The 25,787-nt window shown below is 46.7% G+C and overlaps 1 protein-coding gene across 1 annotated transcript; it reads right to left on the bottom strand.

The window, feature by feature from the left end:
* Positions 1 to 1,326: 1,326 nt before the first annotated feature.
* SMCO1 (single-pass membrane protein with coiled-coil domains 1) lies at positions 1,327 to 24,379 on the bottom strand. Its single transcript, XM_005303623.5, has 3 exons — positions 24,177 to 24,379; positions 5,625 to 5,774; positions 1,327 to 2,228 (listed from the first exon to the last, which is right to left on the bottom strand). The coding sequence occupies exons 1-3, from the start codon at positions 24,230 to 24,232 to the stop codon at positions 1,805 to 1,807; spliced, it is 630 nt and encodes a 209-aa protein (XP_005303680.3). The 5' UTR covers positions 24,233 to 24,379; the 3' UTR covers positions 1,327 to 1,804.
* Positions 24,380 to 25,787: the final 1,408 nt, after the last annotated feature.

Genomic DNA, 25,787 nt, shown 5'->3' with positions numbered 1-25,787 from the left:
GGATGTTGTGATGGCTAAAAGTATAACTGCGTTCAAAAAAGAACTAGATAAGATCATGAAGGATATGTCCAGCAACTAGCAATGGCTATTAGCCAAGAGGGTCAGGGATATAACTCCAAGCTCAGTGTGACCCTAAACCTCTGAATGCCAGAAGGTGAAGACATGGGTGCATCTCTCCAAAATTGCCAGTCAGAGTCAGGATACTGTGCTATATGGACCATTGGTCTGATCCAGTATGGCAGTTCTTATGAAATCAACAAGATGACATTCAGTAAAGACAAGTGTAAAGTACTACCCTAAGGAAGGAAAAATCAAATGCACAACTACAAAATGGAATAACTGGCCAGGGTTAGTGCTGCTGAAGAAGATCTGAGGGTTATAGTGGATCATAAATTGAATACGAGTCAGAAGTGTGATGAAGTTGCAAAAAGGGCTAATATCAGTCTGGTGTCTATTAACAGGATTATCGTATATGAAACACAGGAGGTAATTGTCCTATTCTAGTCAGCACTGGTGAAGCCTCAGCTGGAGTAGTGTATCCAATTCTGAGTGTCACTTCATAAAAGATAGGGATAAACTGGCTCAAGTCCAGAGGTGAGCAACAGAAATAAGAAGTTTAGAAAACCTGACCTATGAGGAAAGGTTAAAAGAACTGCACAAGTGTAGTCTTGAAAAAAGACTGCAGGGGACCTGGTAAATCTTTAAATACATTAAGTGCTGTTGTAAAGAGGATGGTGATCAATTGTTCTGCATCTCCGCTGAAGGTAGGACAAGAACTAATAGGCTTAATCTGCAGCAAGGGAGATTTTAAATTAGATATTAGGAAAAACTTTCTAGAGTAGTTCAATTCTGGAATAGGCTTTTAAGGGAGATTGTGGAATCCCCATCATTGGATGTTAAATACAGGTTGGACAGACATCTGTCAGGGATGGTCTAAAGCAGTGGTCTCCAAACTTTTTTGATCGCGCACCCCTGTCAGTAAAAAATTTTTGAGCACGCACCACCTGCCGCGCTGAAGCAAAAAAAAAAAAGCCGCTCGGACTCCCGCCCGAACTGCCAAAGCAAAAAAAAAAAAAGAAGCCACTCGGACTCCTTCCTGACGAAGCAAAAAACAAAACAAAACACTCCTCCTGCCACGCACCCCCAAGGATCCTCTTGCACACCCCCTGGGGTGCATGCACCCCACTTTGGAGACCACTGGTCTAAAGTATGCTTTGTCCTGCCTCAGGATGGTGGACTGGTCTTGATGACATCATGATATCCCTTCCAGTCCTATATTCCTAGGATTCTGTGAAAATACTGATTTTCCACAGAGCAGTACACACATTAAATGATAAACCAAGGAGTTTTATTATAAGAAATTAGTTTAAGTTTCATACTACAGTTTACAGCTTTCATAGACATGCAATGAGAATACAAAGTACAGCAAAGCAGATTTTATGCTGGAAAATGTTGGCATTTTAACTCTTCAGCATTATGCAAGTGTCAAAATATTTTAGCTAAGAAACAGAAGAATCTGTGTGTCCCTCCCAGCAGCCTCTGGCTACACATTTGCATGTACGCGTGTACATGATGGTGATGAAAATCTTATATGACTGCTGTATTAATTCTGGGAATCTGCCTGGCTTTTCAGACTCATGATACACTTTAGTGTGTCATGGTTGAGAGCATTTGTACATATGGATCTGTGTGTTGATATACACATGCACAGGTATGTAATTGCGTCTTTATGTAGGAACCTGTTTAGGTTGTAAGCTTGTTTGTCCTAAGTGGGTAAGGGAGTTTAAGAAATCTGCCACATAAGTTATTTTTGGACAAGGGTTATTATCTTTTTTGGATCCCTCTGTGCTCTGCCATTCTCTACCACCTGGACAGCACACAGCAGGCTCTCTCGAAGGATCTGGTTCTTCACCACCTTGGTTATCATCGTGCTGATATCACTGGTGTACTTTTGCCTCTGGTTAGCTGGGTAATATTGTGCTTCAGAGCAATGTATGATGAAAAAGGTGCATAGAGCTAAGATATCTCCTTCTTGCAGCCCCAGCATCTCCAGCACTGCTTCCCACACCAGTCTAATTCTCTGGTTCTTGCCTTTGCGCCTCATGACAGAGGCTAATGTGGGGAGGCTTCCCACCAGATCTGGCAGCTTCACTCTGACACAGGAATGCAAGCAGCAAAGCATTTCACTGACATAGCTGTAGAAAAGATTTATCTCCACTGAAGTGAACCTGCCACAGAGATGGAGACAGAAACCATTTCTCAGACAAAAATACTTCCCGTATACTTCAGTTCATTCCCATTTAGGTAATAAGTGGAGAATTCTGGTGGTCTGTAACCCCAGCAATCCCTGGTAATGCAGCCATCACATCACAGTAAGCCTTCTACTTAAAAGGCAAACACAGAGTGTCTGAAGGGGTGTTGTCAGGTTTCTTATAGTGTAGGTGAACTTGAATTTGAATGAAAAAGTGGGTAGAATTTCCATTTCCCTGAAGTCATTGTTAAGGTCAATTTCAGGGATCATTAGTTCATTTTTCCCAATGTACTTTTTATAGCCTTTTACAGTTTGACTAAGAATCCTATTGCATCTAAAACTCCTGACCTGCGTTTAATTATTCAGCTGAGTCTAAGAATTAGTTGAATGAAGGCAGTCTTTTGAAACTAACTGATTGCTGCTGCAGCTGAGCTCTGACCAGATCAGTTACCACAATAAATGTGTATACCTTAGATGATTAGTGTACCTTTTCTAGTGTATACCTTAGACAATTTCCCTCAAGGCTTCCTGGAGGAAAAAGAATAAAAAAAGAAAGAAAAGATCGTTTTGCACTTGTGTAGTAACACTTATCTGAATAAGTGCTTTCACAGAATCATAGGAATGGAAGGGACCTCGAGAGGTCATCTAGTCCAGTCCCCTGCACTCATGGCAGGACTAAGTATTATCTAGACCATCCCTGATAGGTATTTGTCTAACCTGACCTGAAAAATCTCCAATGATGGAGATTCCACAACCTCCCTAGGCAATTTATTCCAGCGCTTAGCCACCCTGAGAGACAGGAAGTTTTTCCTAATATCCAATCTAAACCTCCCTTGATTCAATTTAAGCCCATTGCTTCTTAATCTCTGAGGATAGGACAAGAAGAACAATTTTTCTCCCTCCTCCTTGTAACAACCTTTTATGTACTTGAAAACTGATATCATGTCCCCTCTCAGTCTTCTCTTTTCCAGACTAAACAAACCCAATTTTTTCAATCTTCCCTCATAGGTCATGTTTTCTTGACCTTTAATCATTTTTATTGCTCTTCTCTGGACTTCCTCCAATTTGTCCACATCTTTCCTGAAATGTGGCACCCAGAACTGGACACAATACTCCAGCTGAGGCCTAATCAGCATGGAGTAGAGCGGAAGAATTACATCTTGTGTCTTGCTCCTGCTAATACATCCCAGAATGATGTTCGCTTTTTTTGCAACAGTGTTACACTGTTGACTCATTTGTTTACATATGTTTAGGGCCCTACCAATTTCACGGCAGTGAAAAACATGTCTCAGACTGTGAAATAATATAAAATGAAATCCATGAAATCTGATCTCCCGTGCTGCTGGAAGCACCCCAGCCAGGGGCTCCTAGCTGCTAGTCCCATCTGGCTGGGGAGGGACAGGATTTCCTCTTCCCCTGAATGGCACCTCCCGCTCCTGTTGGTGCTCAAGGCACCCATTTTTCCAGGGCCTCCCGAAATTGGTTGGGGCCCCTCACAGAGCCTGTGCATTAACCCACCACTGGCCAGGTCTAGCAGCCCCCGGCTAGGGTGCTCCCAGTAGCATGGGATGATCGTACCCACCTCCACCTCTGGGATCCTCCTCCAGGTGCAGGAAGTCCTGGGGCTGCTGCCCAGCCATGGAGCTTCCTACAGACTGGGGAGGTACCCGGAGGTGGGTCTGATCTCCCCCTAGAGGGGCCATGCAGGGAAGAGGAAGTCCTCTTCCACCCCAGCTGGCCAGGACTAGCAGCTAGAAGCCCCTGGCTGAGGTGCTCCTAGCAGCATGGGGAGATCAGACTCACCTCCACTCGCCGGGAGCCTCCTCTGACTACAGGAAGCTCCGCAGCTGCTGCCTTCAGAGCCCAGCTGTGCAGGCAATGCAGAAATGAAAGTGGTAATCCCGCCACCTCCCAACAACAGCTTTGCGGACCCCACAACCCCACTTTGGGTCAGGATCTGCACCACATTACCACACTGTGAAATTTCAGATGTAATCTGAAATTGTGAAGTTGACCAATTTTAAAATTCTGTCTGCAAAACTGACCAAAATGGGCCGTGAATTTGGTAGGGTCCTACATATGTTCTATTAAACTTAATACCACAACACCTAGAAGAAAAGAAAAAACAGTATTTGGGGGACTATTCTGGTTTTGTTTGGGTTTTTAGTTGATGTACAGCTCCTAGAGTAGTACATAGTTTTATTTCGGTTTCTGCAGTATCAGAATCATACACCCATTTTACTGATGGATAAACTGAGGCACAGAGAGGTTAAATTACTTGGCAAGGTTACACAGCAAACCAATGGCTGTCCGGTGTTCTCACTCAGCTCCAGTTCCTGTTCTAACTAAAGGCACCAACTAAGGGAGAGAAGCTTAAGGAACACTCCCTCCTAAAGGGACTAGAAAGTTCTGAAAAGGATGTAGAAGCTAATATTTTTTGTTTTACCTGATTTTTCTCCACCAGATCTATCCTGTTTCATCTAAAATCATTAGGTTCAAGTATGTGTTTTATGAAGTGCTATTTATTTTTGTTGCAGTTATTGATATTAATGTGATAGGCCTCCAACTAAGCAATTTGCATTCATTTTTGACTGCGATTAATTTATTTAGGCCAAGATTTTCAAAAGTGGGGGGGCCCAAATGTGAGCTCTGAAATCCATATTTAGACCCCAGTTCTGCAGAGGCTTAAGCATGTGTGTATTTTTACTCGAAAGTAGTCCCATTGAGTTCAGTGAGACTACTTATGTGCCCATAGTTACACAGCTGTAAGAGGCACCTAAGTAGCCTGTTTTTCAAAGCACTGTGCTCTTGCAGCTGTCGTTGCTTTCCATGGGAACTGTGAGTAGCTCGGGATCTTTAAAAAAAGCCTGTTATTTAGATGTCTAAATATGGTTATGGGAGCCTAACTTCAGGCACCAAAATGTGAAAGATTTGGCCTTATTTGCTAGCAAAACAAAACCAGGGCATTAATAAGATTCTGATTTTTACTGCTTATAGTGGGACACAGTTATCTGAAAGATTTTGAAAGAGCATACGGTGTCTCTGGTATTCTTAGAAATGGTGTGGGGTTTTTTTTAAGATATAATAATATTTAGTGCATATTTAAAATTTCTTTAGAAGTTTTTGCACTTGGAATGGAATTTGGCTTGCATTTGCTGAGATCAACAAACTGTATTCTCTTGTGGTAAAAGGCAATTCAAAGCCTACATCATTCCTGGATGTAGAAAGAAAGTTGTATTCTTTTCACTCAGTGTAGCCTAAACCCATTCATCTTCACCTGCACATATAGAATGTTACACAGGTTTCTCAATTCTCTAGTCTCCCAGCTGATACATGGAGGGGAAACAGCTGTTTTTTTTCTTCCGTGGCTCACCTGCCCTCCAGCAAGGATATCCACAACTCATCCTCGCCCATCTGCTTCTCCAGGGTTTTATCCTGAAACTGCAGTTTCTGTGTCAGTTTCTCCATGGCAGAGTTCAGCTCTTTGAACTGAGTCTCCACTGTCTGCAGCCTGTTTTCCACCCTGTGGAATATAAGAACCAGAGTCATTATTAGAATCAGCATATCTGAACTTCTGCACTGAAAGAGGGCTCCACTTCTGCTGCATTATGGCTAACTTCAGATCCAGTTTAAGATTCCTCCATTTTACTTGGAAGTCATTATGACTCCTTTTGAAGGTGTTTGCCAGTTGAGCTTCAGTTGCTTGATGTAGTCTGTGTACCTTTAGAAGTAGTCATCACATAGTCTTCTTCAAAGACAGTCAAGGTTATCTGAATTAGTTTATCAGACACCCTCATTCTTATCATAAGAGATTAAATGTCTACTAATAGTGACCTATCAAGCTCAGTCTAATCTCATTGAGAGTTTCATTTTAGGACCCAAATTGATCCTACATAACACTTAAATCAACCCTGTATAAAATCTACCACAAAAATATTATAATAGCTAATACTTACATAATACTATACTTAAAACCAGCCTTTTTCTTGCCTCCCTCAGTACCATGGCTGGTGACTTCCTAGTCCCTACTAACTCTTCCTACATAGATGCTAGAACTAGGAGTGCTACTACACCCCCTGGCTTAAAATGGTTTCCATCATATACATGATTTATAGGGTGGTTCTATGCCTCTCAGCACTCCTGTCTCCCTCTTGCAATGTTTTCCTTTTATAGGAACTTTTCCCCCCAGCTTTTCTAGAGACAGCTCTTTAAATATGGCAGAACCAAGTAGCTGCAGCACAAAAAAGACTATTTTGTAATTGGTAGCTGTATTGGTCTCTCTTCCAGCTAGTAAGTACTTATGATTTTCCTTCTGATTTCTAAGAAAGTAGTATATTTTCATATTTCCTATGAATAATATAACTAAATGAGGTATCATGATTTTGAAGTTTCTCCATGTGACCTCTATCAGAAAGTTTATTTTATTAGGGTTACCATATTGCAGTCCTGGAAAAAGAGGACACTCCAAGGGGCCCCGCCCCCACCCCAACTCCACCTCTTCCCCGCCCCAACTCCTTCCCCTCCCCTGAATGCTCCGCCCCCCTGCTCCTTCCCCTCCCCTGCTTCCCGTGAATCAAATGTTCGCGGGAAGCCTGAAACAGGCAGGCAGGCAGCAGGTAAGCTGGGGCAGCGGGGGGGAGTGCAAGGAGGTGCGGCCCAGTCCGGCACCCCCGGCCGAGTGGCTCCCTCCGGCGGCCAGCCAAGAGGCTCTGGCCCCAGCAGCTCCGGCCCGGCTCGGCTCGGGCCCTGGGGCGCCGGCCCTGGTTCCGGCCAAGCGGCTCCGACCCGACCCCGGCTGAGCACCCCCGGCCCCAGCAACTCCAGCTTGGCTCGGCCCCGGGGCACCGGCCCCGGTCCTGGCCGAGCGATGCCGGCCAGCGGCCGAGCACCTTCAGCCCCAGTCCCAGCGGCTCTGGCCCGGCTCGGCTCTGGCCCCGGTTCCGGCTGAGCGGTGCCGGCCGGTGGCGGCATCCAAGCTCGCAGCCACCTCCTCCCAGGCTCCGGCTGCTGCTGCGCTGGGGAGAGCAGCAGGAACCGGGAAAGTTGGAGCCCAGGGAGGAGGCGGTCCCCTTACCATGCCTCCCTATTTTCCCAGACATGTCCCGCTTTTTGGAAATTCCTCCTGGGCGGGGATTTGAGGACCAAAAAGCCGGACATGTCTGGGAAAATCCAGACGTATGGTAACCCTAATTTTATGAGGTGCTATTCTGTTGAATTTATGTCAAAACATGAGGAGGTAGGGAGCATGCTTTATACTCATTCACTGCTGTTCTGTAGATGTAAAGGAGTGGAATATGCTGGTCACTGTCCATTTTGATAGTGTTCCTCAGGAATAATTTAGGGTAATTTAGCTTAACTAAGATCCCAATTAAATTGTTCCCCTGAGGTGCAACTTTTGGGTAATTCTAGAATCTTGAAGCTGTTGAAACACTTTAGACTGAAAGGTTTTTTTGCCTAGGTTTCATACAGATAACAAGGGATCCCTGAATTGGCCAAGTATTGACTATAACAACGTTTAAAAGAGAACTGGATAAATTCATGGTGGTTAAGTCCATTAATGGCTATTAGCCAGGATGGGTAAGAAATGGTGTCCCTAGACTCTGTTTGTCAGAGGGTGGAGATGAATGGCAGGAGAGAGATCACTTGATCATTACCTGTTAGATTCACTCCCTCTGGGACACCTGGCATTGGTCACTGTCGGTAGACAGGATACTGGGCTAGATGGACTTTTGGTTTGACCCAGTACGGCCATTCTTATGTTCATCAGAAGGTCAGTTAGCCTTGATTTTTTTTTTTTTTTAACGGAATGAACTTCAGGCTATCTTGAAAAACTGTCTCTGGCAACTAACAGCTATTGAATTGCAAGACTCTGTTTCAAGCAGAGTGGTCCCTGGGTATTCTTACTACTGTTTTATTTGTTTTGTGATAGTGCTGAGGAGCCCAAGTCAGGGACCAGGACCCTATTATGCGAGGCACTATAAACACAGAATGAAAAGCCTGGCCCTGCTCCAAAGAGTTTGAGATCTGTTGCATTTGGTGAGCTTCCTAGACTAAAAGTATAATTTTTTGCCTTACAAATATTACATTTCCTGGTCTATCTTTTCATCTTTGTCTGATGTTTTTGAAATGCCAAAATATCCAGTAGTTTTCATGTCATTGGATAATCTCTCTCTCTTTTCACTTTAGATCGTAGGAACAGTGGATACTCAAACCTATTAAGAGCTGATTTCCACCCCCTTTTTTGCTGTAATATATAATGAGAATTTTTTTGGCGACTAACTTCAAATAACATTTTGCGTTAACCATGCTTACATCTCATTTTACCCCCTTGGGAATATTCATAAAAGTGTAAACACTTTCATATAAATGTTTGCCAAAAGGGAATTTTAGGCCAGTAACAGAGATTTGTTTAATCACAAAGGAAATTTGTTTAATTAGAAAATGAAATTTATGTTGGGCAGAAATAGAATTAGCTTACCAAGGTCAGTGTAACTCATTTCAGTACCGTGGATCTTTGGCCTGGTCTACACTACGAGTTTAGGTCGAATTTAGCAGCGTTAAATCGAATTAAGCCTGGACACGTTCACACAACGAAGCCCTTTTTTCAACTTAAAGGGCCCTTTAAACCGATTTCTTTACTTCACCTCCGACGAGGGGATTAGCGCTGAAATCGGCCTTTCCGGGTCGGATTTGGGGTAGTGTGGACGGAATTCGACGTTATTGGCCTCCGGGAGCTATCCCAGAGTGCTTCATTGTGACCGCTCTGGACAGCACTCTCAACTCAGATGCACTGGCCAGGTAGACAGGAAAAGGCCTGTGAAATTTTGAATTTCATTTCCTGTTTGCCCAGTGTGGAGAGCACAGGTGACCATGCGGAGCTCATCAGCACAGATAACCATGATGGAGTCCCAGGATCGCAAAAGAGCTCCAGCATGGACTGAATGGGAGGTACGGGATCTGCTCGTCATATGGGGAGATGAATCAGTGCTAGCTGAACTCCATTGCAATAAACGAAATGCCAAAACATTAGAAAAAGTCTCAAAGGGCATGAAGGACAGAGGCCATAACAGCAGTGCTGCATGGAAATAAAGGAGCTAAGGCAAGCCTACCACAAAACCAGAGAGGCAAACAGAAGGTCCGGGGCAGAGCCGCAGACATGCCACTTCTACGCTGAGCTGCATGCCATGCTAGGGGGTGCAGCCACCACTACCCCAACCCTGTGCTTTGATTCCATCAATGGAGAATCACGCAACACAGAAGCGGTTTTGGGGTACAAGGAAGACGATGATGAAAACAATGACGATAGCTCCCAGCAAGGAAGCAGAGAAACTGCTTTCCCCAACAGCCAGGATATGTTTATCACCCTGGACCTGGAACCTGGAACCCCCGAACTCACCCAAGGCATGCTCCCAGACCCTGAGGGCACACAAGGCACCTCTGGTGAGTGTACCTTTGTAAATATTACACATGGTTTAAAAGCAAGCGTGTTTAATGATTAATTTGCCCTGGCATTCGCGGCCAGTACAGCTAATGGAAAAGTATATGGGGATGGAGCGGAAAGCCTCCAGGGACATCTCCAGAAAGCTCTCCTTCATGTACTCCCAAAGCCTTTGCAAAAGGTTTCTGGGGAGGGCGGCCTTATTCCGTCCGCCATGGTAGGACACTTTACCACTCCAGGCCAGTAGCACGTAGTCTGGAATCATTGCATAACAAAGTAAGGCAGCGTATGGTCCCAGTGTTTTCTGGCATGCAGACAACATCCATTCCTTATCTCTCTTTGTTATCCTCAGGAGAGTGATATCATTCACGGTCACCTGGTTGAAATGGGGTGATTTTATTAAGGGGACATTCAGAGGCGCCTGTTCCTGCTCGACTGAACAGAAATATTCCCCGCTGTTAGCCACGCGGTGGGGGGGAGGGGTGAAATGATCATCCCAGAGAATTGGGTGTGAAGGGGAAGGGGGGTTAGTTGGGTTTGTGCTGCATGTTAACCCGGAAACCGCAGCCCCTCCTTTTACATTGCTAACCCATTTTAAATGGCCAACCCAACGGCCGCTTGGTATGGGAAATGAGGGCGCTGCTGTTTGAAACCATTCCCACATGTTATGAATGTTAAAAAAGCCAAAAGACTGTGGCTTACCGTGGCTGCCTGCAAGCCGAATTCTGTTGCCTGGCACTGCGTGAGTGATCTCTCACACCAAACCGGCAGGCCCTCAATATAAGAGGAAAAATGCGACCTTGTAACAGAAGCACATGTGCTGTGTAATGTGAACAGCAAAATTTAACGTGAAAGAGTGTACCCATTGTTCTCTAAAATGTGTCTTTTTAACCACCTCTCCCTTTTCCTTAACCAGCTGCAAATGTTTCTCCTTTGCAGAGGCTAGTGAAGATTAGAAGGAGAAAAGGCGGACTTGGGATGATATGTTCCCAGAGCTCCAGATGTCCTCCCATACTGACAGAGCACAGCAGAATGTGTGGAGGCAGACAATGTCAGAGTGCAGAAAAGCACAATATGAACGAGAGGAGAGGTGGCGAGCTGAAGAGAGCAAGTGGCGGGCTGAAGAGGATGTGTGGTGTCAGATTGCTGATAGAAGGCAAGAGTCGATGCTCCGGCTGCTGGAGCATCAAACTGATATGCCCCAGCGTATGGTTGAGCTGCAGGAAAGGCAGCAGGAGCAGAGACCGCCGCTACAGCCCCTGTGTAACCACCAGCCCTCCTCCCCAAATTCCATAGCCTCCTCAGCCAGACGCCCAAGAACGCCGTGGGGGGGCCTCCGGCCACGCAGCCACTCCACCCCAGAGGATTGCCCAAGCAACAGAAGGCTGGCCTTCAATAAGTGTTAAAGGTTTAAAGTGCAGTGTGTCCTTGTCCTTCCCTCTTCCCCCACCCCACCCGGTGCTTCCCTCCTCCTCCACCCCTCGTGGGCTACCTTGGCAGTTATCCCCCTAGTTGTGTGATGAATTAATAAAGAATGCATGAATGTGAAGTAACAATGACTTTATTGCCTCTGCAAGCGGTGATCGAAGGGGGGAGGGGAGGGTGGTTAGCTTACAGGGAAGTAGAGTGAACGGGGAGGGGGAGTTCATCAAGGAGAAACAAACAGAAGTTTCACACCGTAGCCTGGCCAGTCACAAAACTGGTTTTCAAAGCTTCTCTGATGTGCAGCGTGCCCTGCTGTACTCTTCTAACTGCCCTGGTGTCTGGCTGCGCGTAATCAGTGGCCAGGCGATTTGCCTCAGCCTCCCACCCCACCATAAATGTCTTCCCCTTACTCTCACAGATATTGTGGAGCGCATAGCAAGCAGTAATAACAATGGGAATATTGGTTTCGCTGAGGTCTATCCCAGTCAGTAAACTGCGCCAGCGCGCTTTTAAATGTCCAAATGCACATTCCACCACCATTCGGCACTTGCTCAGCCTGTAGTTGAACAGGCCCTGACTACTGTCCAGGCTGCCTGTGTACGGCTTCATGAGCCATGGCATTAAGGGGTAGGCTGGGTCCCCAAGGATCACGATAGGCATTTCAACATCCCCAACGGTTATTTTTTGGTCCGGGAAGAAAGTCCCTTCCTCCAGCTTTCGAAACAGACCAGAGTGCCTGAAGACGCGAGCATCATGTACCTTTCCCGGCCATCCCACATTGATGTTGGTGAAACGTCCCTTGTGATCCACCAGGGCTTGCAGCAGCATTGAAAAGTACCCCTTGCGGTTTATGTACTCGGTGGCTTGGTGCTCCGGTGACAAGATAGGGATATGGGTTCCGTCTATTGCCCCACCACAGTTTGGGAATCCCATTGCAGCAAAGCCATCCACTATGGCCTGCACGTCACTATCAGAGTCACTACCCTTGATATCACCAGGTCTTTGATTGCCCTGGCAACTTGGATCACAGCAGCCCCCACAGTAGATTTGTCCACTCCAAATTGATTCCCGACTGACCGGTAGCTGTCTGGCGTTGCAAGCTTCCACAGAGCTATCGCCACTCGCTTCTCAACTGTGAGGGCTGCTCTCATCCTGGTATTCTGGCGCTTCAGGGCAGGGGAAAGCAAGTCACAAAGTTCCATGAAAGTGCCCTTACGCATGCTAAAGTTTCGCAGCCACTGGGAATCGTCCCACATCTGCAACATGATGCGGTCCCACCAGTCTGTGCTTGTTTCCCGGGCCCAGAATCGGCGTTCCACGGCATGAACCTGCCTAAGTAACACCATGATTTGCACATTGCTGGGGCCTGTACCTTCTGTGAGGTCTATGTCCATGTCAATTTCCTCATCACTCTCGTCGCCGCGCTACAATCGCCTCATCGGCTGGGTCCTGGTTTTGCTTTGGCATGTCCTGGCTCTGCATATACTCCAGGACAATGCGCGTGGTGTTCATAGTGCTCATAATTGCCGTGGTGATGTGAGCAGGCTCCATGATCCCAGTGCTATGGCGTCTGGTCTGAAAAAAGGCACAAAACTATTGTCTGACGGAGGAGGGAGGGGCGACTGACGACATGGCTTACAGGGAATTAAAATCAACAAAGGTGGCTGTGCACCAGGGAGAAGCACAAACAACTGTCACACAGAATGCCCCCCCCCAAAAGATTGAATTCAAAACCCTGGGTTTAGCAGGCCGTTGATTTCACGGAAGGAGGGGGAAGCAAATGAATACAGAACAAATCTGGTCCATTTATTGTTTTGATCCACTCCATCTATCTTTTACATCTTAGGCTGGCAGCAGACGGTGCAGCATGACTGATAGCCATCGGCATCTTCTGGGTGCTTGGCAGAAGAAGTTGCATTACGATTGCTAGCCATCATCATCAAGATGGTGCAATAGGACTGCCAGCAGGACTGAGTCTCCAGGAGACAAAACATGTCTGCCCAGGCACCTCTGATCGAACTCACTGAGGAGTATGACGACGATGGCTACCAATCGTAATGCACCATCTGCTGCCAAAAGGCAAGGAGCTGCTGCTGTATAGCAATGCAGTCCCACATCTGCCGGCACCCAGATGACATATGGTGATGGTGAGCTGAGCTGAGTGGGCTCCATGCTTGCCGTGGTATGTCGTCTGCACAGGTAACACAGGAAAAAAGGCGCGAAATGATTGTCTGCCATTGGTCTCACGGAGGGAGGGGGGCCTGACGACATGTACCCAGAATCCCCCGTGACACTGTTTTTGCCTCATCAGGCATTGGGATCTCAACCCAGAATTCCAATGGGTGGTGGAGACTGCGGGAACTGTGGGATAGCTACCCACAGTGCAATGCTCCGGAAGTTGACGCTAGCCTCGGTACTGTGGACGCAGTCCGCCGACTTAATGCACTTAGAGCATTTTGTGTGGGGACACACACAATCGACAGTATAAAAACGATTTCTAAAAAAGCGGCTTCTATAAATTCGACCTAATTTCGTAGTGTAGTCATACCCTAAGTCTCCTTCTAGTGGCTCATTATCACACTTATTTCTTAATGTAATAGTCAGTACATCAGCTCCAGTAGTACAGACTCATGCTATTAGCAGTGAAGGTTCAAGAGTTCAAACCCTACTATTTATATGAAAGTATCAGGTAGAGAACAGGAACAATACTATGATTTAGTGACTAATCACACAGCTCACAGATTAGATACTCAAAGGAATAGCTGTCAGCAAACACTTTGTGTCTCGGTGGGAGTCACTGGTTCAATGCTCTGGAACTACTCCATATGAAGCCAGTCAGGACTCTGGGGGAGCATGCCTCCTCTCTCTGAGCATAATGTCTCCAGGACAAGAAGCTTACACAGCTTCGATCTTCCTAGGTCTGACCTTGGAGCATTCAGCATCCCCTTCCACACTGTGCGCTTCCCACAGCGAGTCTGCCCAGGCGGGGCTCCTGGGGAAGCCAGAGGGCCCCGCATCCCAACTCCGCAGTCAGATGTTACTCTCAGCCAGCCAGTAAAACAGAAGGTTTATTAGTCGACAGGAACACAGCGTAGGACAAAACTTGTTAGAACAGAAATCAGAGATTTTCAGCCAAGTGCATCTTGGGGGGAAGGGAACCCAGAGCTAGGGCTCTGGTCCTCCCCCTGAATCCCAAGCCAGCCAAGACTGACTCGTTTCCAGCTGTCTGGCCCCTGCCCTGCCCGTTGCTCCTCCTCCGGCCTTTGTCTCGCTTCCCGGGCCAAGAGTCACCTGGTCGCATCCCCCTTCTGGGTCTCAGGTTACAAAGGGGCGGCTATAGCATCGGTGCAAGCAGCTGGAGCAGCCTCCGCAAGTCACACCCCCTTATTCCCACCACCTAGACATTGGTGCAATACACAGGGAAACTCAGGTACACACACAGGGCTGGCACAATCCATTAGGCGACCTAGGCGGTTGCCTAGGGCGCTACAATTTGGGGGGCGGCAACTGCGGCGGTATTTCGGCGGCAGGACCTTCCGCCGCCTCTGTGGTGGCTGGCATTTTGGGGCGGGACCTTCCGCCACCTAGGGCGACAGAAAAGCTGGCAGCACTCCTGTACACACAGCATTCATGCAAAACAGTAAGACTCACACAGGCTCATATACAACATAACAAAGGAAAATCCCCACTTCATCACACTTTGTCAACTATCTACAGCCTGAAACTTATTTAGGTAACATTTGTTGGAAAAGATGAGCAAACATATTTGTAAGAGTCAGTTTTTGGACAAGTCAGAGATAAAAGGCTGAGTGAATTATTCATTACAGATTGTAATGGCTCATTGACCGAGCTGGGTGAATGAAGATTCATGGTTTGTTTTCACAAGCTTTCTTCTACATAAATGGTGAAAATGGCCAATAGATTTAATTATTGATGAAAATGGGTCACCACTGATGCAATAATTTTTCTCTGTTGCTTTTAATATTTAATAATGTTGCTTTAATATTCCCTGGCTTTTCCAGCCATTTTTGTTCTTGGGAGAAACTGCTCCCCGCCTTTAAGCTACTTGCAGATGTTTTAAACCACCTTCAAGCCAAAACTGAAACATTCACAAGTGTCCCCTCTGAAAATGCCAATTCACACTGCAGTGACCACTTGAAATTATGAAGTGGTTTTACAATATTATGATACATGGAAATGACCCTTCATTAATAGGAGCAAACCCCAGGAAAATTTTGCATCTTGAGCCTTTGGGGAATAGATTAGCTCTCACATTGCCCCAATATTCACTTTGCCAATGAAAATGTATTCCCCTCTCGTCAAAGGATGACGGTAGGTTATCTGACTTTTTAAATAGCTCACATTTCTTTGGGTTCCATTTCAAAAATAAGAATTATTACACTTACACAAACTGATGCAATTACAAATTTAGGCAAACATCAGGTTGGCATCCACATATAGCAAACAGGAGAGAAGTCCATTAGTGGCTATTATCCAGAATGGGTAAGGAATGGTGTCCCTAGATTCTGTTTGTCAGAGGGTGGAGATGGATGGCAGGAGAGAGATCACTTGATCATTACCTGTTAGGTTCACTCCCTCTGGGACACCTGGCATTGGTCACTGTCGGTAGACAGGATACTGGGCTGGGTGGACCTTTGGTCTGACCCAGTATGGCCATTATTCTGTTCTTAATGTAGGGCAGGATGGTCCTGTGTTTAAGACACAGGGCTGGCAGTCAGGAAAACTTGATTTTTGTTACCAGCTGTGCCGCTTTTTGGGCAAATAAATTAACGTTGTGCCTGTTTTTAATGTAAAATGGGAGTAGTTATATTTCCTAATCTCACTGGGGTCTTATGAGAATTTATTAATAATTGTGAAGCACTCCGATTATAGAGTAATAAGTTTCTTTACTTTTTAAAAGTGGTAACCAATGAGTTTACTACTAAATTAATACCACCTGTGACACACCCAGACCAGTGGGGTACAGGAGTCTGGTAGAAGGCAAATATACTGGTCACTGGATGAGTAGTTTTCTGTTCCCTGAGTGACCAGAGCAGGGGCTGCACTACAGTAATCAGGAACCTGCTAGAACCAGTTAAAGCAGGCAGGCTAATTAGGACACCTGGAGCCAATTAAGAAGCTACTAGAATCAATTAAGGCAGGCTAATCAGGGCACTTGGGTTTTAAAAGGAGCTCACTTCAGTTTGTGGTGTGAGTGTGAGGAGCTGGGAGTAAGAGGAGCTGAGTGAGAGGGTGTGTTGCTGGAGGACTGAGGAGCACAAGCGTGATCAGACACCAGGAGGAAGGTCCTGTGGTGAGAATAAGGAAGGTGTTTGGAGGAGGCCATGGGGAAGTAGCCCAGGGAGTTGTAGCTCTCAGGCAGCAGTTACAGGAGGCACTATAGACAGCTGCAGTCCACAGGGCCCTGGCCTGGAACCCGGAGTAGAGGGCGGGCCTGGGTTCCCCCCAAACCTCCCAATTGACCTGGACTGTAGGTTCTTCCAGAGGGGAAGGTCTCTGGGCTGTTCCCCAACCCACATGGTGAATCTCTGAGGCAAGAAAATCCGCCAATAAGCGCAGGACCCACCAAGATAGAGGAGGAATTTTGTCACACTGGTGTCAGGGGTGGGATCTTGGGGTGCACAGCACGGTGGAAGAAGGAGAGTGATTTTAAAAAAAACAAAACAGCAACAAAAACAGAGAGGGTTTATTTTTTTTCACCACAATAGGGGCACTGATACTAGCTACGGCGGCCCAGCAGGAGGCTACCTGTGTCCAGGCAGCTGCCCAACAGGAGGCAGTGAGGCTGCAGCAAGAGACTAATCGTGTGCTGATGGACCAGGCTGCTCAAGACCGAGCTATGTTGCGGGAACTGGTAAACCAGGTAAAGTCCCTTACAGAGCTGAATCGCAGCCAGGATGGGACACGGCTCATACGGGCCAGCCATTGGCTGCAGAAAATGACATGGGAGGATGATGTACAGGCATACCTTCTGGCCTTTGAGAGGACAGCCCTACGGGAGGCCTGGCCTCGAGATCAGTGGTCTGGCATCCTTGCCCCATTCCTGTGTGGGGAGGCCCAGAAGGCCTACCATGATCTGCCTGAAGAGGGTGCGGCAGACTACCCCCAGTTGAAAGCAGAGATCCTGGCCAGATCTGGGGTAACGACAGCAGTGCGGGCCCAGCAGTATCACAGTTGGAGGTACCAGGAAGACAAAACCCCGCGGTCCCAATTGTATGACCTCATCCATCTCGCACGAAAGTGGTTGCAAACAGAGTCCCGGAGTCTGGAAGAGATACTAGCGGTTCTGGTCATCGACTGATGCATGAGGGGACTACCACCTTCGTGCCTGGGTAAGCCAGAACGAACCCTCCACCTATGACGAGGTTGTCGCCCTGGTAGAGAGGCGAAGGACAGCGAGGGAGCTGACCTGACCAGTTAAGGAAGAGGCACCCCGGGTTAAACTAGCAGCACCAAGCCCTAAAGTTTGGGTGACTGGGCCACCAGGAGGGCCCAGGTGGAAAAAGAGAGAGGCTGAAGGCCCATCAGAGGCCACAAAGAGTCGGAGCACTGAGGGAGAAGAGGATCATGATGTTAGACTGCCCAAATCAAGAGCCCGGGAACACCTAGGGCTCCATACATATGTTATGCCTGTGGGGAGTGGGGACCAATAGCTGCATAGTGTCCCAATGCTGAGGAGCCTATGCAGTGTAACCTGGGGAACTGGGCAGATCCATGCTCCCTAATCCACCTTGTGGGGGGTCTCACTAACCCCACATATGTATACCAGACCAGTGAAACTAAATGGGGGTAGGGACCATGGCACTGGTTGATTCAGGGAGTGCTATCACGCTTATCTCAGGGAAGCTCGTGAAGCGTAGTCAGCTGCTACAGGCTAAACATACGGGGATAACATGTGTCCATGGGACAGTTAGTTACTACCCCACCATCCTAGTAAAAATCGAGATCCAAGGGAACACTACTGAGGTAGCAGCAGGTGTAGTCCCTAAACTCCCATACCCGGTGCTCATAGGGAGGGACTTTCCAGGGTTTGGAAACTTACTCCCAGTAGGGGGATTGGAGAAAGATGGGGATGCCTAAAATTAGTGAGGCATCCACAGCAGACTGTCAACCCCCAATCTTCTCTGAAATATCCCCAGATTTGTTCTCCACCCCCAGACAGGGTAGAAAGACAAAAAGGGAAAGAAGGGCAGCTAAGGCCTTGGGAACCCGAATACTGATCCAAAGCCAGAGGGTCGCTCTTGTAGGTAGGCGGACCTGCGCAGCTGAAGAGGAGGCCACGCAGGAGGGAGAAGCACCTGAATCTGACCCCCACCCTAATGCTTCTGAACCAGTAGAGGCAACAGAGACTGGTCCCCTAGATCTTGGGCAGATTAGCCCCGGGAGAGGAAATTTTGGACGGGACCAGGCAGAAGACCCAAGGTATGACAACATTAGGAAGGAGGTGACTGAAATAGATGGGGTCCCCGTGGAAGGGAAAACCCAGGGACCAGGACCCTACTTCATAATGAAGAAGGATCTCTTGTACCGGGTTGCACCAGTACAGGGGCAGAAGGTACAGCAGATCCTAGTACCTCAAAAACACCAGAATGCTGTATTAAGTCTTGCTCATGGTCATCTTTTTGGGGGGGCATTTGGGGGTAGAGAAGACCCTGGCATGAGTCCTACAACGGTTCTTCTGGCCCGGAGTACATGAAGAAGTGCGGAGGTACTGTGCCTCCTGCCCGGAGTGTCAGCTGCACAGTCCCCGTCCCCACTTGAGGGCACCTTTAGTACCCCTTCCCATCATAGAGGTCCCCTTTGAGCGAATAGCCATGGACCTAGTGGGACCCCTGGAGAAGACGGCTTGGGGCCACCAATATATACTTGTTTTGGACTATGCTACTCGCTACCCAGAAGCCGTCCCCCTGCGGAACACGACCTCTAAAACTATAGCCAAAGACCTGGTGGGGATCTTTGCCCGAATGGGGCTACCGAAGGAGATATTAACCAACCAAGGAACCCCATTTATGTCGAAGCTAATGAAGGACCTCTGTACGCTGCTCCATATACATACCTTGAGAACTTTGGTCTACCATCCACAGACTGATGGGTTGGTAGAAAGGTTTAACCGAACCCTCAAGGCTATGATAAGGAAGGTGGTAAGTTGGGACGGGAAGGATTGGGACACCCTACTACCCTACCTTATGTTCGCTATCCGGGAGGTACCTCAGGCCTCAACTGGGTTTTCCCCCTTCGAGTTATTATACGGGTGTCATCCCCGTGGCATACTAGATATCGCCAAAGAGATCTGGGAAGAGGACCCCAATGAGGGGAGAAATATAATAGAGCATGTAATGCAGATGCGAGACCGGATAGCCCGGGTTACTCCTATTGTACGGGAACATTTGGAGAAGGCACAGGAGGCCCAGCGAACCCATTACAATCGCCAGGCAAAAGTGCAACAGTTCCAACCAGGGGATTGGGTTATGGTGTTGGTACCCACAGCAGAAAGCAAGCTTCTGGCCCAATGGCAGGGGCCCTGTGAGGTGGCTGAACCCGTGGGGGAAGTAACCTACAAGGTGTGGCAGCCAGGACGCAGAAAACAAGAACAGATTTATCACGTTAACCTTCTGAAACCCTGGCATGCACAAGAGGCATGCACAATGGTCCAAAAAGACCTAACCCAGGAAAACAAGCTTTCCAAACAGGTGAGAGTGTCTCCCGATTTAACACCAGACCAGAAGAATGAGGTGTCTGAGATGATCTTCCGGAACCAAGATGTGTTCTCGACAAAACCGGGTCGAACAACCGAGACATATCACCACATCGTCACGAACCCTGGGGCCAGAGTAACAATGAGGCCCTATCGGGTGCCAGCGGCAAAAAGGGAGGAAATAAAAGCAGAAGTAAAAAAAATGCTGGAGTTGGGGATCATCGAAGAATCCCACAGTCAGTGGTCCAGCCCAATCGTGCTGGTGCCCAAACCTGATGGCACCACAAGATTTTGCAATGACTTCCGGCGACTAAACGAAGTATCCCAGTTCGACGTGTACCCCATACCTCGCATAGATGAGCTAATGGACCGTCTGGGTAATGCCCAGTACTTGACTACCCTAGACTTGACAAAGGGGTACTGGCAGATTCCCCTTGCAGAAGATGCAAAGGAAAAGACTGTGTTCTCTACACCAGAGGGTCTTTTTCAATATACTGTCCTCCCTTTTGGACTACATGGGGCCCCAGCTACCTTCCAGCGCCTCATAGACAAGCTATTATGCCCGCATAACAGTTATGCTGCTGCCTACTTGGATGATGTGGTCATTCATACCCCAGACTGGGAAACCCACCTGGAGAAGGTGGAGGCAGTCCTTGATACCTTCAGGTGAGCTGACCTTACAGCAAACCCTGCCAAGTGCGCTGTAGGGTTTACAGAAGCCAAATATCTTGGCTACATTGTGGGAAAAGGTTTGGTAAAACCCCAAGTGAACAAGTTAGAGGCCATCCAAAATTGGCCCCAACCAAGTCGCAAGAAACAAGTCCGGGTGTTCCTAGGTGTGGTGGGGTATTACCAACGATTTATCCCCCACTTTGCCACAAGGGCAAGCCCCCTGACAGACCTAGTGAAAGCCCGTGGACCTGATCTGGTGAGATGGTCTGACGCAGCAGAGGAAGCATTCACAGACCTACGGACTGCCCTATGCAGTAACCCTGTACTGATAGCCCCTGATTTCACCAAGGAGTTTATCCTGCAGACGGATGCATCGGAAGTAGGGTTGGGGGCCGTTCTATCACAGATGGTCGGGGAGGAGGAACACTCAATTCTATACCTCAGTCGGAAACTCCTTCCAAGGGAACGAAAATATGCAGTGGTGGAGAAAGAATGCCTTGCTGTAAAATGGGCCATGGAAACATTGCGCTACTACATGCTCGGGCGCAGATTTGTCCTCGTGACCGACCATGCCCCTCTTCAATGGATGCAGTGGAACAAGGAGAAGAACACAACGGTGACCAGATGGTTCTTATCCCTCCAACCTTTCCAGTTCCATGTGCAACACAGAGCAGGGAGCCGTCATGGTAACGCCGATGGCTTGTCACGTGTGCACTGTCTGGTGTCCCAAGCTGCCCAACCCCTTGGCGTTGAGCAGGGGGGAGGGATATGTGACACACCCAGACCAGTGGGGTACAGGAGTCTGGTAGAGGACAAATATACTGGTCACTGGATGAGTAGTTTTCTGTTCCCTGAGTGACCAGAGCAGGGGCTGCACTAGAGTAATCAGGAACTTGCTAGAACCAGTTAAGGCAGGCAGGCTAATTAGGACACCTGAAGCCAATTAAGAAGAAGCTGCTAGAATCAATTAAGACAGGCTAATCAGGGCACCTGGGTTTTAAAAAGGAGCTCACTTCAGTTTGTGGTGGGAGTGTGAGGAGCAAAAGGTGCAAGGAGCTGAGAGTGAGAGGGTGTGCTGCTGGAGGACTGAGGAGCACAAGCGTGATCAGACACCAGGAGGAAGGTCCTGTGGTGAGAATAAGGAAGGTGTTTGGAGGAGGCCATGGGGAAATAGCCCAGGGAGTTGTAGCTGTCATGCAGCAGTTACAGGAGGCACTATAGACAGCTGCAGTCCACAGGGCCCTGGGCTGGAATCTGGAGTAGAGGGCAGGCCTGGGTTCCCCCCCAAACCTCCCAGTTGACCTGGACTGTGGGTTCTTCCAGAGGGGAAGGTCTCTGGGCTGTTCCCTAACCCACATGGTGAATCTCTGAGGCAAGAAAATCCGCCAATAAGCGCAGGACCTACCAAGATAGAGGCGGAACTTTGTCACGCACCTCATGTCAATCTTGTTCTGTACAAGCACAAAACAAATCCTGATCCTTTACAAGAAAGCTTTTAAAATCTTCCTGCTGCTCTTCCTGTAAATATACAGCACTGCACTTATAACACATCCAGTAAAATCAGAGCTCACATTCTTATGAAGGTTATTGAACGCTATATGGAAAAAAGAGGCTTTTTAAAAATAAGTTATTTAATGCTCATGGCTTTTCTTTCCCTGAGTTTAGATCCTTTCCAGAACATCAGACACCTTCATTTTTATTACTTTTAGAGCTAAGCTATAAATGTTCATATTCCAGGTCATCACAGTCGCAAACTCGTGTATAACACTATGTCCCACACACCACCTCTTTATCCTATTTTCATGATACCAACCATACACTTATATCTTTCCTTTGCTTGCTCCTCACTTAAGACCTCAATTCTCCACAGGCTTCTAATCACCTGTCACTTTTACTGTAATGGGTAATGTTATTCACAGAACCATGGAACATCAGAATTTCCATACCAATCAGACCTATAGTCCAGTGTCTTGTCTCCAGTAGTGATTGGTACCATGTTTCAGAAGAAGGGCAAAATCCCCCATAATGAACAGTGGCAGAATACCCCACTCTAAGGAAAAGTTTCTTACCAACCCCATTATCTGGTGGCTGGTTTATGCCCTGAAGCACGAGGGTTCATAGCTCTATATAAATGTAAATGAAGTAAATAATTCCTAACCTTGTAAAGATTTATTCACACAACTCACAGCAGCTCCTTACACTTCCTACTGAAAAGTTACTTGCTCTTCTCTTTCCACATCATTCTCTGGTGTCTCTCTCAGCATGCATATTTCTCTGTATAGAATTTTATGTTAAGACACACTGTCCTCAGTCTTGTTCTTAGATATACAGGTGAATGCTGCCTTTTTGCTAATTTGTTACAGCTGATTTAATAGTACAGTCAGTGATCTTGTGTAGCAGGAAGATTGAAGCACTTGTTACAGCACTAGTTAAATCAGAGAAACTGGAGATCTCATGCTGAATTACCCAATTTTGCCAGTAGTGGCCACTGTGTTCTGTTCCTTTTGTTACCTCTTCCTCCCATCCCAACTCCACCTATATGTGTGTGTTCACACACTTGTGTCCTGACACGTAGACAGTCTTTTCTCCAGAGATCTGACAATCTTCTTTGTTAATTGTCTCTATAGTGTCTAGCACAGTGGGGCATTGATCTTTGGGGTTCCTTTCCTGGGCATTTCCATAGTATAAATAATGTGCATACAAATATGCAGATGTTGGGATATTAGAAATGTTAATTGAAATACTGCATCCCAGCTGCAATAATATATTTGTTTTACAACAGCCACTTTTACTACAATAATGTTTATTTAAGCAGACACCAGCTTTACACATACTCAAGCCTCCTTTGTTAGATAACATTTGCACAATAATGTCAGACCTGGGATTCCCGTATATATACTTTGTAGTAAAAAGGGACTATACTTTACCCATCTCCAGTAACTATAGGAGCATTTTCAAATCTTTTGCTTTCCTTCCCCTTTAATTTTAATATGAACTGTTAACTATTTAAATTAGAAAAATAGTCTGCAAATTAAAGAAAGTGGTAATATGTTACCAGGCAATTGATGAGAGACACAATATGAAATAGAGTTTCCTCTGTGAGCTGCCTTCCTTCCTTTCTTGTCTTTTGAATCCACTGGGTTCTAAGCTCTTTACTTCTAACCCATCCTGGGCCTGGGCTCACCTAAAAACACTTGTTCAGAACCGGACCTTATCAGAACATTAGCGTATGGTTGAATATGGAAACATTAGAATTTCCTGCTGGCCCATAATCAAATTGCAACTTTTTAAAAAAGAGATCATTTATGATTGGGGATCAAGTGGTTGCATTCAGGCTGATGGCAAAGCACTCATGCACCCGGGCCACAGGGCTAAATGCCTGCAAACTATACAAAGGCTTGTTCACAAAACAGGTGGTTGGTTGTTTTCAGAGATAAAGGAGAAACAAGGAGACTCCTTGTGATCTGAGACCCATCAGCCTCCAAGTTCATGTTTATACCCCCTCTATTTCCCATAAAGAATTAAGAAACAAGTACAGGCTCATCTAATATACAGACCTGTCACTCTGGTAGTTAGTTTCTTCCCTTGCCCCATCTTGCTATAGCCCCTTCCCAGCACAATGGAGCCTTGACTTGTTCCTCCTTGTAGTACTAACACATACAATCCTTTGTGACCTGTTTAATGTCTCATTCAGGGCGTGCAGAGATATGGCCTCTTTAGTCATCCTCATGGGGAACAAGAAGAGAAGAAATGCAATTTTAATAGGCTTGGATCTTCTCTCGTGGGCAGTCAGCAACAGCACGGACAGGAGATCTGACTTCTGCTAAAGGTCACTTTGCACTGAGGGCTTTTTATAGCCAGTACATCCAAATATAGTTCAGAAACACACAAACATATGTCCACAAACATGTTACTTAATGAATTATGAATTTGGTGCAGCTCCTCAAACATGAACACCCCACGTGTCTTTCTTTGTATATGAATTACTCTTATTTAAAGGTGATCTGAAAAGGGGCTTGTGCCCTGTTCAGCTTCTTCCTGATGTATTATTATTTGTATTACTGTAGCATTTATGGACGAGAACTCCATTGTGCTAGCTGGTGTACAAACAGAAAAAAAATACCTGGCTTTTATATAGAGACAAGGTGGGTGAGGTAATGTCTTTTATTGGACCAGCTTCTGTTGGCGAAGAGACAAGCTTGTCTTTTGCCAATAGAAGTTGATCCAATAAAAGATATTACCTCGCCCACCTTGTCTCTCTAATATCCTGGGACCAACATAGCTACAACAACACTGCAAATTGCTTTTATATAGTGCTTTTCCTATATAGCTCTGTAAGTGCTTTACAAAGGTAGTGTGATCAGCATCAGTTACACATGGGGGAACTGAGGCACAGAACAATGTCCCCAAGGTCACCTAGCAGGCCAGTAGCAGTGCCAGGAATAGCACTCAGGTTCCTGGGGTCACAGTCCAGTGCTGTTTCCACTAGACCCCACTGCCCCAAAGAGCTTACAAGCTATGTATCAGACAAGAGACAACAATGGATAGACAGATGGGGAAATACGAGACAGTATAGGTCAGCATAATAGGCGGAGTCTCAGCATATCAGCGGTCTAACTGCTGTCACGTTTTCTGTAGGCTCCATGACAAAAGGGAGTCTGACACAGATTTGGAGGAGGAGGACAGCTTTGTGGATGTTTACAGTGAGCTTCTCCCAAGTGTGAGGCATATCATAGGAGAAAACACAAAGGAGCTTTTTAGAAAATGAGACAGGTGGACAACAGGCTGGCATCATTGGCCAGCTGGGGGTGGGGATATAAAGAAGGCCTGAAATGTATTTACAAAACAAAGTGTGGCTTTATATCAAAAATGCACATACTATCTAGCTTGGAAAACTGATGACTGGATATCTAGTGAAATTTGACATCACAAGAATCAAAGGTTTGTTATTGCCAATCAACTTGTTAGCTAACATGTTTGTCCATGCTACTCTGGACACTACAAACATTTATGTGCTAGCAGACTAGCATCACTATATCTGAAAAAAAGAGAGAGAAATGTGATTTTTTTAAAATAATTTTTGATTAATCTCTGGCTCTCCTTTTCATCCTCAAACTGGAGGCTGGGCCCTACCATACCTGTCCCGCCAATGAACTGTGGTTGTGCAGAGAGACAGGAGGAGCCAGCATGGGGCTGGGTGAGTAAAGAGCCAGAAATGAACACAAATTGCTAGCCCTAACATTGTGCACCATTTCTTGCTCTTTTTCCTTTTCTCCTACCTGACT

This window comes from Chrysemys picta, chromosome 9 (assembly GCF_011386835.1).
Source record: "Chrysemys picta bellii isolate R12L10 chromosome 9, ASM1138683v2, whole genome shotgun sequence".
Taxonomy (NCBI): Eukaryota; Metazoa; Chordata; order Testudines; family Emydidae; genus Chrysemys; species Chrysemys picta.
The sequence above is the reverse complement of the archived record's forward strand: the minus strand, read 5'-3'. Positions and strand labels throughout refer to the sequence as shown.